General features: G+C 35.4%; 1 protein-coding gene across 1 annotated transcript in view; it reads left to right on the top strand.

Moving 5' to 3' along the window:
• The window catches only part of LOC131935665 (complement component C1q receptor-like), a 21106-nt gene extending 6274 nt beyond the window's left edge, over positions 1-14832 (top strand). The window contains exons 2-8 of the mRNA XM_059292184.1: positions 8655-8742; positions 9541-9645; positions 10498-10626; positions 11741-11869; positions 13882-14010; positions 14117-14261; positions 14784-14832. Coding sequence (XP_059148167.1) covers positions 8676-8742; positions 9541-9645; positions 10498-10626; positions 11741-11869; positions 13882-14010; positions 14117-14261; positions 14784-14832 — 753 coding nt within the window. The 5' untranslated portion in view covers positions 8655-8675. The remainder of the gene's footprint in view (positions 1-8654; positions 8743-9540; positions 9646-10497; positions 10627-11740; positions 11870-13881; positions 14011-14116; positions 14262-14783) is intronic.
• Positions 14833-15000: the final 168 nt, after the last annotated feature.

Below are 15000 nucleotides of genomic sequence, written 5' to 3'. Positions count from 1 at the left end.
AATTTGATTTTTATTTAAATTTGATTTTTTAATTAGTTTAATTTTTTAAATTTTAATTTTGTAATTTTAATTTATTATTTTTATTAATTTTTATTAACTAGTTACGTATTTTGCTTTTAATTAGTTTGATTTTAAAATTTAATTTGTTTATTTCTTTTCTTTGTTGTTTAATTTGTTGGTTTGTTTATTTACTTGTATGTATGTTTAATAGTAAACGGATAGGGGTGTTGGTGGATGAGAGGGGGAGTAATGATGGGGTTTGAGGGTAGGGGTGCGTTAGCGTGTACTTTGTGAATAACATACATTAACAACACCTGTTACTCGCTAACGGCACCCGGCACGTATCGATTCACCAGCAAAGTTTTTCTTTTTGTGAGAGACCGTACACTGTCCGAGTTAATTTTGGTCACACCCACTCGACCATCATCAACTTGATAGCCCACCTAATTAAATTTTTTGACACCCGTCATTGATTTATGTGGGTTCGCGAAGCGATCCCACCGGGAGGTATGGTAATTAACGCGAAGCCAGCGTTAAGTGTGGGAACATCTGTTACCACGTTAATCGATTTTACCGATCGCTTTGTTAGCTCCGCGAAGTACATAGGTCATTTGATTTTAATTTTTTTAAATTTTTAAAAAAATTTTTAAATTATTATTTTTAAATTTTATTTTTTAATTGTTGTTTACTTGTTGTTTAATTTAATTACTTTGTATAATTTATTTGTTTGAAATTCCTTTTAATTAGTTTGCTTTTAATTTCTTTGTTGTACGCCGTTTGAAATAAAAGACTAACACTAGCGTGTACTAGAAAGTGTCATTGTGTATAACATCCATTTAACCACAGCTGTTACTTATTAGCGACAGCTTGTACTTATCGATCCGCCCATGAGCCTCACCGGCGCTCCCCGTGGTTGCTTAATAGCGGACTCACTGAAGCGATCACAACAGGTAATTAATCGAAACCATTAAGTCCCTCTCCGCGTTAAGTGTGGCGACAGCTGGTGCTGTAATTAGTCACGGCTCTCGGCTTTTTTCATTAGACTACAGCTGTACATGAACTATGTTCACATATCGTACGCCCGGTCATTCTTTGATCAAATTAAAAAATTTTGTTTCCACATGTCCTGCGAACCGTCCCTTGCTATGTATGAAAGATTAATGGTTGTAACTATGCGCTTATAGCGAGGGTCAGCGAAAACAAAAATATATTTAAGGGTCGGAATTTTCTTTCAACCACCGTTAAGTCAGGTTTTGAGACGAAACGAAGTCTCGGTATGTTCGTGTTTTTTAATGGGCGACATGGCGACTTGATGCGTTGGTACGTAGGTATGCGGGGTTAAGGTTCTATAACTCTATATATTTAAATACGTTTTTTTTTTTTTTTTTTTATTCAAATGAGTTTACTCCCCCTAACGTAAGTACATGTAAAGAGGGATTTCCTATAGATCTGTAATGAATTAGGCCTTTTTTGACTATGACTTGTTGCCCAGGTGTTGACATGATACGCTTTTTTTTTTTTTTTTTTTTTTTTTGAGATATACATACACACACACACACACACACACACACCACCACCACCACCACCACCACACACACACACACACACACACACACACACACACACATGCGCGCGCGCGCGAAATTCATACTAGGTCGGTAATGGCGGAGAGAACTTATAGGTATACATTATCATGGCGACAACAAAAGCGACTCTTATTTTATTTACATGAAAGCGTGTTTTCCAAAAAGTGTCACCATGCCATTGTCATTTTCGCAGCGGGGTTTATTTTAAGTGTACCCCGTGCACGGTTGTTTACATTTTAAAAGACGTGTCGCGTGTCTTCCCCTTACGGCTTCCCTAATAGAGAAACGAGAGGAAAGACAACTGTTCTAAAATTAGAACAGACTTGTCTACACACACGAGTATCGTCCCTTGTGAAAAAAAAAAATTCGCGTCAGATTCCTTAACTAAACAGTCAATTTCTTTAACAAGTTAAAAAATAATTTAGGAAGACAAGGGTTAACAACATTAGACGCTACCGTTTTTGTTTCCTGTGACGACAAGGCACAATACACTTTTGTATTTTATGTCTCAAGTAGAGGGTGGGATATTTTTTCTTTATAAGCGTGTTGTAAACAATGGGTAGAGGAAGCGATTACTAGGTAAGAGGGGAGAGAACGTGACGTACATCGCGATATTTGAAAACATGGCGATGTTTAACCTCAACCAAAAAAGGCAATGAACCTAGAAGGAAGACGAATATATATCTTAGTCTTGCAGCAGATTACCTCCCCATGTTCGCTTTAGTATTACAGTTTTCATCAAACTTCTTTTTGACTTGAACTTCTTTAATTTTTAAGAAAGTTTACTTATACATATAACATTACGTCTAAAGACATTTTTATTTTATTTTTACCACTCAATGTATTTTGTTTTTCTATATCTTACATTGTCATCTTAATTTTTGATCACCTTAGTAAAAATTTGCTTAAGATTATAAACTTCAAGTTTTAAAAATCAACAACGTTATAGTACGTCGTGTCAAATGACACACCGTTTAAAATGCCTACATTTAAAGTTCACCAAAATAAGGACGTAAAAAACTAAATATGATATGACGTTAGCATACATATCATTCAACCTAATCACTCTAAAGTACAAATCAATAATTTTTATTGATTAAGGGGCTGGGTGAGTTATTTTTATCACTACTCGCCCTTCCCCTTCCCTTTGTCCGCAATCCTTCCCCCTTCTCCCATCCAACCTTGCGTCATCACACTAACCTCAATACCAACCGCTAGATAAACAGACCGTACTACTACCCACACTATACCTATTCCATTTAAGAGACTAAGGCTGTATGACAATCCTACAGACAAATATTTATTCAACTAATATCACAACCTCCTAGAAACCACTCCAACAGACTGGGATACATAACTTGTAGACACCACTCTTCGTTGAATATCTCTTGCACCCTACCTACATCGACAACTTTGTCCGCCGCCCTCGCCCCCGTCCCTAAACACCTGCTTGATAAACAGACCGTACCTCTACCCACACTATTACTTGGACAGACAAAGGACAAAGTAACAGACAAACATTTATCCCCCTTCGTTTACTGTCACAAGTGACAACGTTCCCATCCAACTCCGAAACATCCATGTACCAATTTTGAAACCTGTCTTGTTGAAAACAAAGACCGTCCCACTCTAGTGTAAACTCTACACCGAGCAACTCCGAAACAGAGATGTCCCCCGTTTGAAACCTGCCTCGGTGAAAACAAAATCCTTCCCACTCTAGTATAGACTCAGCTCCTAACACTTCCAAAACATCCCTGGACCAACCTTGAAACCACCCTCGGTGAAAACTTCACCGACCCTAGTATGGACTCTACACCTACCGATTCCAAAACATACAAGTTCCGAGTTCAAAACCAACCTTCACCGACACTAGTATGAACTCGGCTACCAACAATTCCAAAACATGCATGTTCCGAGTTCAAAACCAACCTTCACCGACAGTAGTATGAACTCGGCTACCAACAATTCCCAAACATGCATGTAACAACTTTCCAACCTGCCTCAGTGCTAACAAAATTCACCGACCCTAGTATGAACTCGACTCCCATCAATTCCTAAACATCCATGTACCAACTTTGCAACCTGCCTCGGTGTTAACAAAAACTCCCCTGACCCTAGTATGAACTCGGTTACCAACAATTTCAAAACATACATGTTCCGAGATCAAAACCAACCTTCACCGACACTAGTATGAACTCGGCTACCATCAATTCCTAAACATGCATGTGCCAACTTTGCAACCTGCCTCAGTGTTAGCAAAACTCCCCGACCCTAGTATGGACTCTACACCTACCGATTCCAAAACATGCATGTTCCGAGTTCAAAACCAACCTCGGTGAAAACTTCACCGACCTTAGTTTAACTCTCCCTAACAATTCCAAAACATGCATGGTCTAGATTCGAACCCTGCCTCGGTGAAAACGTCACCGACTCGTGTATAAAATCTGTCCCAACCAACTCCAAACCTTCCCTGGGCACCCGAATAAAAATAACTCACCCAGCCCCTTAATCAATAAAAATTATTGATTTGTACTTTAGAGTGATTAGGTTGAATGATATGTATGCTAACGTCATATCATATTTAGTTTTTTACGTCCTTATTTTGGTGAACTTTAAATGTAGGCATTTTAAACGGTGTGTCATTTGACACGACGTACTATAACGTTGTTGATTTTTAAAACTTGAAGTTTATAATCTTAAGCAAATTTTTACTAAGGTGATCAAAAATTAAGATGACAATGTAAGATATAGAAAAACAAAATACATTGAGTGGTAAAAATAAAATAAAAATGTCTTTAGACGTAATGTTATATGTATAAGTAAACTTTCTTAAAAATTAAAGAAGTTCAAGTCAAAAAGAAGTTTGATGAAAACTGTAATACTAAAGCGAACATGGGGAGGTAATCTGCTGCAAGACTAAGATATATATTCGTCTTCCTTCTAGGTTCATTGCCTTTTTTGGTTGAGGTTAAACATCGCCATGTTTTCAAATATCGCGATGTACGTCACGTTCTCTCCCCTCTTACCTAGTAATCGCTTCCTCTACCCATTGTTTACAACACGCTTACAAAGAAAAAATATCCCACCCTCTACTTGAGACATAAAATACAAAAGTGTATTGTGCCTTGTCGTCACAGGAAACAAAAACGGTAGCGTCTAATGTTGTTAACCCTTGTCTTCCTAAATTATTTTTTAACTTGTTAAAGAAATTGACTGTTTAGTTAAGGAATCTGACGCGAATTTTTTTTTTTCACAAGGGACGATACTCGTGTGTGTAGACAAGTCTGTTCTAATTTTAGAACAGTTGTCTTTCCTCTCGTTTCTCTATTAGGGAAGCCGTAAGGGGAAGACACGCGACACGTCTTTTAAAATGTATAAGGGGAAGACACGCGACACGTCTTTTAAAATGTAAACAACCGTGCACGGGGTACACTTAAAATAAACCCCGCTGCGAAAATGACAATGGCATGGTGACACTTTTTGGAAAACACGCTTTCATGTAAATAAAATAAGAGTCGCTTTTGTTGTCGCCATGATAATGTATACCTATAAGTTCTCTCCGCCATTACCGACCTGGTATGAATTTCGCGCGCGCGCGCATGTGTGTGTGTGTGTGTGTGTGTGTGTGTGTGTGTGTGTGGTGGTGGTGGTGGTGGTGGTGTGTGTGTGTGTGTGTGTGTGTGTGTATGTATATCTCAAAAAAAAAAAAAAAAAAAAAAAAAAAGCGTATCATGTCAACACCTGGGCAACAAGTCATAGTCAAAAAAGGCCTAATTCATTACAGATCTATAGGAAATCCCTCTTTACATGTACTTACGTTAGGGGGAGTAAACTCATTTGAATAAAAAAAAAAAAAAAAAAACGTATTTAAATATATAGAGTTATAGAACCTTAACCCCGCATACCTACGTACCAACGCATCAAGTCGCCCTGTCGCCCATTAAAAAACACGAACCTACCGAGACTTCGTTTCGTCTCAAAACCTGACTTAACGGTGGTTGAAAGAAAATTCCGACCCTTAAATATATTTTTGTTTTCGCTGACCCTCGCTATAAGCGCATAGTTACAACCATTAATCTTTCATACATAGCAAGGGACGGTTCGCAGGACATGTGGAAACAAAATTTTTTAATTTGATCAAAGAATGACCGGGCGTACGATATGTGAACATAGTTCATGTACAGCTGTAGTCTAATGAAAAAAGCCGAGAGCCGTGACTAATTACAGCACCAGCTGTCGCCACACTTAACGCGGAGAGGGACTTAATGGTTTCGATTAATTACCTGTTGTGATCGCTTCAGTGAGTCCGCTATTAAGCAACCACGGGGAGCGCCGGTGAGGCTCATGGGCGGATCGATAAGTACAAGCTGTCGCTAATAAGTAACAGCTGTGGTTAAATGGATGTTATACACAATGACACTTTCTAGTACACGCTAGTGTTAGTCTTTTATTTCAAACGGCGTACAACAAAGAAATTAAAAGCAAACTAATTAAAAGGAATTTCAAACAAATAAATTATACAAAGTAATTAAATTAAACAACAAGTAAACAACAATTAAAAAATAAAATTTAAAAATAATAATTTAAAAATTTTTTTAAAAATTTAAAAAAATTAAAATCAAATGACCTATGTACTTCGCGGAGCTAACAAAGCGATCGGTAAAATCGATTAACGTGGTAACAGATGTTCCCACACTTAACGCTGGCTTCGCGTTAATTACCATACCTCCCGGTGGGATCGCTTCGCGAACCCACATAAATCAATGACGGGTGTCAAAAAATTTAATTAGGTGGGCTATCAAGTTGATGATGGTCGAGTGGGTGTGACCAAAATTAACTCGGACAGTGTACGGTCCCTCACAAAAAGAAAAACTTTGCTGGTGAATCGATACGTGCCGGGTGCCGTTAGCGAGTAACAGGTGTTGTTAATGTATGTTATTCACAAAGTACACGCTAACGCACCCCTACCCTCAAACCCCATCATTACTCCCCCTCTCATCCACCAACACCCCTATCCGTTTACTATTAAACATACATACAAGTAAATAAACAAACCAACAAATTAAACAACAAAGAAAAGAAATAAACAAATTAAATTTTAAAATCAAACTAATTAAAAGCAAAATACGTAACTAGTTAATAAAAATTAATAAAAATAATAAATTAAAATTACAAAATTAAAATTTAAAAAATTAAACTAATTAAAAAATCAAATTTAAATAAAAATCAAATTAATTAAACTTATTAAAAATAAACAAACAAAACACAAACAAAGTAATTAACATCAAATTAATTCAAAACAAACAAAAAACCAAATTACGTAACTCGTTAATAAAAATTACAAAACAAAATAAATAAACAACTATAAAATTTAAAAAACAAAATAAAAATAATTAAAAAGTAAACAAAGTAATTAAATTACGTAACTAATTAAAAAAAAATTAATTAAAATTTAAAAAACTCATTAAAACTAATTAAAAACGCATTAAAATTACGTAACTAGGTCAATGATTACGTCATAATGTTACTAATTACGTCACAAGGTCACCAAAAGGTGACCTACTGACCTACTCCCGCTCCTGCTCACCCACCCTAGGGTGGGTGAGTATTTTACTATATGTCGTTGTACCAGGCTGCGCATCCTGCTCACCCACCCTCACCCAGGTGGGTGAGTATTTTACTATATCCCATTGTACCAGGCTGCGCCACCTGCTCACCCAACTTCACCCAGATGGGTGAGTATTTTACTATATGTCGGTGTACCTCCTGCTCCCCCAGGGAGTATTTTACTATATGTCGTTGTACCAGGCTGCGGCAGGCTGCGCCTGGTGGGTGAGTATTTTGCTATATGTCATTGTACCAGGCTGGGGGAGTATTTTCCTATATATCCTTTGCTCCTGCTCCTGCTCCACCTCCTGCTCACCCATGGCTCCTTCACCCAGCGCCTGCGCCTGCGGTCCAAAAGTGACCTAATATACTACTACTGTCATGGGTATAGGCTTTTTAAAAGCCTCTGCCAGCATGCCGTACCATCTTTTCAAAACCTCTTATAATGGGTTTCTTTGCTTCATTGATACGTTGCTTTTTATACACATATGTCTTTTGGGTAACAATCTTCGAAAACTCTGGGTGTTTAGAATCGAGCCATCTATATGGTTGGTACTGATGGTGGTGATCACTGCAGTGAGAGGTTTAAGTAAAACGCAAACACAATTTCAGCTTGGGAAATTTAATGGTCACGACTTTAGTCTTCAATAAAACAGGGAATAGTCTTGAACATTAATACTGGCCAGCCTTAGGGGCCAGCCCTACCACACTTTACAAAACACAACACGACTACATCCTAGCAAAGCTAAAGTTCAACTATTCTAATTTTTTCTAAGGGCCCAAGCTTAACCCTCGAGTTTTTTTAACCCCTGCCTGACCCCGGCATTCCAGCAAGGGGAAAGGACGGGTGCCCTAGCCTGCACATTGGCGAGGTGGGACGGGGATGCATTGTGTCCCAGTTCAGGTGTGGGACGGGAGGGGGGTTGGATTCAGTTATAACACCTCCCCTCTCCTTTGACAAGATGGGTGGGGGAACAGCTCAATACAACTTACCAGGTGTACCAAACATTTTAGGTACCATAACAGATTAAATGTTAACAAACCCGTCATACACACGTACTAGTATTTGTGGTCAACTATAAACAATGACTGACAATGGCATTGAACTCCGGGATGCCCTGCCTATTCCAAACCCAAACAACGTCTATCCTATAAGATTCTAGATTTTACATTGTTTATTAATAATCAAAGCGGTTGCACAATGAATGTAACAGAACATTTTAATAGTTTGGTGCTACATTGCGTGAAGCGTAAATATCATAGGTTGTTAGTATTATAATTCGGGTTTTAAGTAAGGTAATGTATAGATCAATTTAAAAAAAATACAACGCCAAGCTAGGCAGAATACTATGTTGAGTATATACTAAATACAATAGTGATATATAAATAATAAAAATAGAAATGAAACGTTTTCAATCACCTTAACATATTTAGCAGGGTTTTTTTCACTTTACTGAACAGCACAACCAACACAGTTCAGACATGAAGTTAGGCTATTCAAAATGTGTGATTGCAGTGTTATTGCTTTTCTGTCCATTATATACACAAGGTGAGTGTATTAAGAATTATATTTAAATATTATTGAAATGAAATTAACATTCTAGTAAAATTTGACAACTTAAAATGCTTTAATATTTTTAAAAGAGGGGTTATGTGGTGGGGGGGGGGGGTTATGATGCGATAGTTTATGTGGAGATTTTAAGCACATTTGCTTTATCGCTAAATGAGGTAGGGCTTACATCAAAGTGGTGATTGTCCTGACAATCAGTCGCGTTCAGTTTTTCTATTAATTGATATAGCTATTCAATTTGAAATTTCATCATAAATACCCTGAAATAAACGTTTCGATTATTTAGAGTTAACGGTACACAATCATACTAATGTATGCTACATAATTGTTTTACCTGCACACGTTACTTTCTGTCTTTTTTGTCTTTAGAAGTAAAAAATATGTTTAAAAAAAATGTAACATAAATGTTTATCTGCATCACTTTCAGAGTTTCTTCCAGGCATCTCTTCGGGGGGCGAAGCCCCCCCCCCCCCTCCCCGAAATTTTTTTACCGCCCCCCCCCCCGAACGAAATGAAATTTATATAATTTATATAGAAAATATATACTTTTTAAGTGTCCGCCCCCCCCCCCCCCCCGAAGAAAGTCTACCGCCCCCCCCCCCGAAAATTTCAAGTGCCCCCCCGGAGAAAAAAGTCTGGAAGAAACACTGATCACTTTTTTTTTCTGGAATCGGGTTTTACACGTACATAAATGTGTTGAGGCAAGCAAACCTATTGCAGTAGCGGCAGAGCATATTTTCATTAGACATTACAACAATTTTATTTTCCTAATTTCAGCCAACTGTAAATGTGAACAAATTACAAGTTATGTAAATGGACGTCGAGTATGTTCTTGTAAACCTGGCTATGTAGTCAACAGCAACCATCATGAGAAGTGTCAAGGTAAGAATTTTTTGTATGTTTGCAATGATTTTATCAATGATTTTATATATATATATATATATATATATATATATATATATTCCATATATATATATTCCATATATATAATAATTCCACATACACTTGTAAGTATGTGTATACGCATGTGTAGATGTATTCAAATATTTGTTTTCTATTGGATGTATTTATATTTTGTATCCCCCAATACATGGATTAGCATATAGCTTATTACGATTCTCAACCAAACCTTTTTCCTCAGGCATTTATATTGGAACGTTGAGTTGATGTAACTCCCCCCCCCACCCTCGTCACCCCCCCCCCCCCGGTGATTGCTTTAAACTGTGCCCAGATAATGCTTGCTATTTGTACCTATATTCGGTTATAATTTCAGCTGGATGTTGCATGTTTTTTTTTATCATTAGCAGGTTTACGTCATGATTTCACCCCCCTCCACCCGTGTCATATTTGTTCACTTTGCTCTTAAAAGACTATTTAATTCACTCTATTTAATCATTTAATTAAGTAAAATTATCATTTTTCTGAATATATTTTGCTATTTTTTGCTTTGGTGTCACCCCCCCCCCCCCCTAAATGGTGTCACCCGGTGCTGTACGCACCCCCCCACCCCCACCCGCTATTCCTCTGATGTGTGTGTTAGCAATTTTAATATTTAAATACATTTCGAGCAATTAGTGTCTTTCTAAGTAAGATTAGGTTTAAAGTTTTAAATATGATTTATAAATATTTCAAACAATTCGTTTTAACTGTCGTGTTGTATTGTAGGCTACAATATAAATATACCGACTTTTTTATTTTACTCATTTTAAAATATTGCTACAAAATAAATTTCAGACATAGATGAGTGCCAAGATTCCAACGAAACGATTTGTGCGCAAATATGTACCAACACTATTGGAAGCTATTTGTGTTCCTGCAATCCAGGTTATAAAATAAGTATCAGTGACCCAGCAAAGTGTGAAGGTAATTTATATATTGGTATACATAGGGGTCATCCATAAATGACGTCACGCTTTTTTTGACGATTTTTACCTCCCCCCCTCCCCTCCGTCACACGTCGTCACAAAAAGTCAGACCCCCCCCCTTAAAATGACGTCACACCTCAACCTACAACCCCCCTCAAAATTGCAGTTGAATTTTTTTAAAACATCGATATTTTTCCAAAATCTTGTCTAAACTATTACAATTTATTAAAACAGTTATCTAAAACGCGAAATAACGTCTAAAATTCGTTTTCTAACATTGCTTTTTTATAATGCAAAAATGTGACGTCGCAACATCTGAACCACCCCCCCCCTCCCCCTCATCACACATCGTCACAAAATTACGGACCCCCCTCCCCCCTACGAGTGTGACGTCATTTATGGATGACCCCATATACTATCCTATAAACTATTTTCCAAACTTGTATTTGGCTTGATTGCTCAGTTTAATGTCGTATGGTTGAGAAATGTAGAGCAACATTTTAGTCATTTCAAACAAACAATTTTTTTTAAAACTTAGATCTTAGTCGAAAACTCAATGGCAAAGCAATGTGACATGAAAAATTGACTTATTTAAACGCTTAATTTATTGTTAAAAAATAATATGTAAATGTACGCCAAGTATGTTCTTGTAAATCTTGCTGTGCAGTCAGCAGCAACAATTTTTAGAAGTGTCAAGGTATGATTGTTTGTATATTTGCAATAATTCTATCGAAATATGTCAAATACATAATGAGACTTTCCATACTCATACGAGAACGTACTTTAGAAATAACACACTCCACAAACATGATGAGTATCATGAAGACCCATTGGAGAAACATTTTACAATGTCATGTGCTGCATAAGCTAATAAAAAACGATGCTGTATTGAATACAAAATAACGTGTGTGATTGCAATTTCAAAATTTAAAAAGATGTCAAGCAAAAATATTGTTTATGTAAGTAAGATTAAGTATACCGTTTTAAATATGATTATTAATTTTACACAAATTTCGTTTTGAATTGCCGAGTTATAATGTAGGCTACAACATAAATATACCCACTTTTTGTTTTACACATTTTAAAATATTGCCGCAAAAATAACATTTCAGACATAGATGAGTGCCAAGATTCCAACGAAACGATTTGTGAGCAGATATGTACCGACACTATTGGAAGCTATTTGTGTTCCTGCAATCCAGGTTATACCATAAGTAGCATAGACCGAGCAAAGTGTGAAGGTAATTTATTTATTGGTATACATATACTATCCTACATGTGCAAAGTATAAACTATTTTACAAGCTTGTACTTGGTTTGCCTCCTCAGTTTAATGTCGTATGGGTGAGAAATATAGAGCGACATTTTATTCATTTCAAACAAACAGATTTTTTTAAAACTTGGCACTTAGTTGAAAACTAAATGGCAAAGCAATGTGACATGAAATTTGACTTATATAAACGCTTAATTTATTGTTAAATAATGATATGTAAATGTACGCTGAGTAGTCCTATGTTCTTGTAAATCTTGCTGTGTAGTCAGCAGCAACAATTTTTAGAAGTGTTAGGTATGATTGTTTGTATATTTGCAATAATTTTATCGAGATAAGTCAAGTACATACGAAGACTTTCCATACTCAAACGAGAACGTTCTTTAGAAATATCACAGTCCACAAACATGATGAGTATCATGAAGACCCATTGGAGAAACATTTTACAATGTCATGTGCTGCATAAGCTAATAAAAAACGATGCTGTAGTGAATACAAAATAACGTGTGTGATTGCAATTTCAAAATTTAAAAAGATGTCAAGCAAAAATGGTGTTTATATAAGTAAGATTAAGAATATAGTTTTAAATATGATTTATTAATTTTTCACAAATTTCGTTTTGTATTGCCGATTTATAAGGTAGGCTATAACATAAAAATACCCCCTTTTTGTTTTACAAATTTTAAAAGATTGCTAGAAAAATAACATTTCAGACATAGATGAGTGCCTAGATTCCAACGAAACGATTTGTGAGCAGATATGTACCAACACAAATGGAAGCTATTTGTGTTCCTGCAATCCAGGTTATACCATGAGTAGCATAGACCAAACACAGTGTGAAGGTAATGTATATATTGGTACACAAATACTATGATACATTTATAAAAATGTAAATAATTTTACAAGCTTGTAGGCCCACTTAACTTGCTTCCTCTGTATTTTGTCATATTGGTAGAAAATGGAGAGCGACATTATACTTAAGTCACTTCTAACTAACCAACTTCTTTTTACGTGGGCCAATACCCAATGGGAAAAAAATGCGACACCAAATTTGACTTATTAACTCGCCAAATAATACATGAAACCTTGCTGTGTAAAGTACTCATTGCCGTACTGTAAAAACGCTTATTTGTTAATTTGACAATACGTTGTTATTGTGAGGTCTTTCTTCAATAGAGACGATAAACAGTTCTTTTATTTTCCAACTTTATTTACAGTAATAAAATATAAAGTTTAAAAACATAAACGCATGTATATTATATTATGTAAAAATAGTTTGATAACCAAATATAAATGTCTGTGTTGTATATGTCTTAATTCACAAGGCAACAGGGATTATCAACCACATTTTAAAAAAAAATTTCATATAGGGCCAATATTAGTGTTATTTAAATTCGAACATTTAATTTTAAGGGTCTCCATAAACTAAGCCAAAACTATGTTAATGAATTCAACAACAAATGTTTTATATAAACACCAAACCATTTAGTTCTTATAGTACAAATATTTTAAATATAGTTGAGCTATAGGCCCACATTGTAAATTGTTTGGTATTTTACCTGTCATTTTGTTTGACAAAAATTATTTCTGAAAAGTATTTTTTCTCGCTCCAACGTATATGTGCAAGGAACCCATTTAAAGAAAATTAAATTAAAAAAACGCCATTTATTTTATTAAATCATTTTTATGTTAAACGATTTAATTATGTCAACGAAATATGTATTGCTATTAAGCAATACTTTCGCATTTTCAGTAATAAGAAATACCTTAATCAACCAAATGAAATAGAATAAGCATTGGCATGCAACTTAATTACTTACAATTAATGTTTTTTAAGTAAAATTCTTGTGTAAATAATAATTAACCAAATGTGTACACAAATAAACATAGACAATATTTATAAGTTTTGAAAAATAACAAAAATCGACAATTCACGATTAAAATATGAAAATATATTTAACGTTTTCCCATACATATTTTTCAGACATTGATGAATGCAGCGGTACTTCGAGTCCATGCGAGCAAGTATGTACAAACACAATAGGTGGCTACACCTGCTCTTGTGAACAAATTGGATATATCATTGATACAACAGATATCACACAATGTAAACGTAAGTCAATGTAATTTCAACCAAATACATGTTTTCACTTTAATGTAAAGGATATTATGTCATATATTTTATTTTTAACTTGTACAATAATACTTTTGTCTTGCAGTTGATGACCGGTTCTGTAACATAGTTGCAGGCAGTAACACACTCTCGGGTACAATAACTAGCCCCGGCTACCCGCAGAATTACCCATTTGATTACAATTGTCATGTTAGCTTACCACCCAAACAACTCATGAAGATCACCATCAGGTAATTATTTATAGTTTTAACATTTTAGGTGAAATAATTCATAATTTTAATGGACAGGTTTATGGCAGTAACTCGTTTTGTTACAATCATTTTAGTTATAAATTCTCAGTTGTTGGGCTTTAAGCTGGTTACGTGTTATAAAACACTGATGTAATTACCGTTTTAAAATATTAGTATCGTTTTGTAAAAAGTTTTAATACGCCTAGTAAAACATAAAAAGCCATAGGCCCTATATATACTGTAATAGTCGGACGGTTTAAAAGTAACGAAATAAGTTTGAAGATGTATATTTAAAATGTTTAGCTGATTTCCCGAATAAATGGTAAAAGATTTTGAATTCATTGTTTATTTAGCATAAAATATAATATTTTATGCATGATAAAAATGCTACGAAAAGGTTAATTTTTTCCAAATGGCTGCCGTTGTCATAGTTACCAAAAATATTTTACCAATTTGTTTTTGGAAATACATATTTGGATGTACCTTAAATAAGCTCTTATATTTAAAAATATATTTTTCCAGATCCTACACTCTTAAGAAACCGTGTTGTATTGTTCTTTCAGAGGTGTAATTTTTTCTTAACTTGTACATCCAGATTCTTAGATTTTGCTTTAGAAAGCTCACAAGAATGCTTCTTTGATAGATTGGAGGTCTATAAAGGGACCTCAGCAAACGATCCACTGTTTGCTTCCTACTGCGGTATGACTATTCCTGATCGAATAAGCTCTACTATCGGTCT

The sequence above is a fragment of the Physella acuta genome, unplaced genomic scaffold (assembly GCF_028476545.2).
Source record: "Physella acuta isolate Inbredline_101_S28 unplaced genomic scaffold, ASM2847654v3 ptg000151l, whole genome shotgun sequence".
Lineage (NCBI taxonomy): Eukaryota > Metazoa > Mollusca > Gastropoda > Physidae > Physella > Physella acuta.
This window is presented reverse-complemented; position numbering and strand designations above follow the sequence as displayed.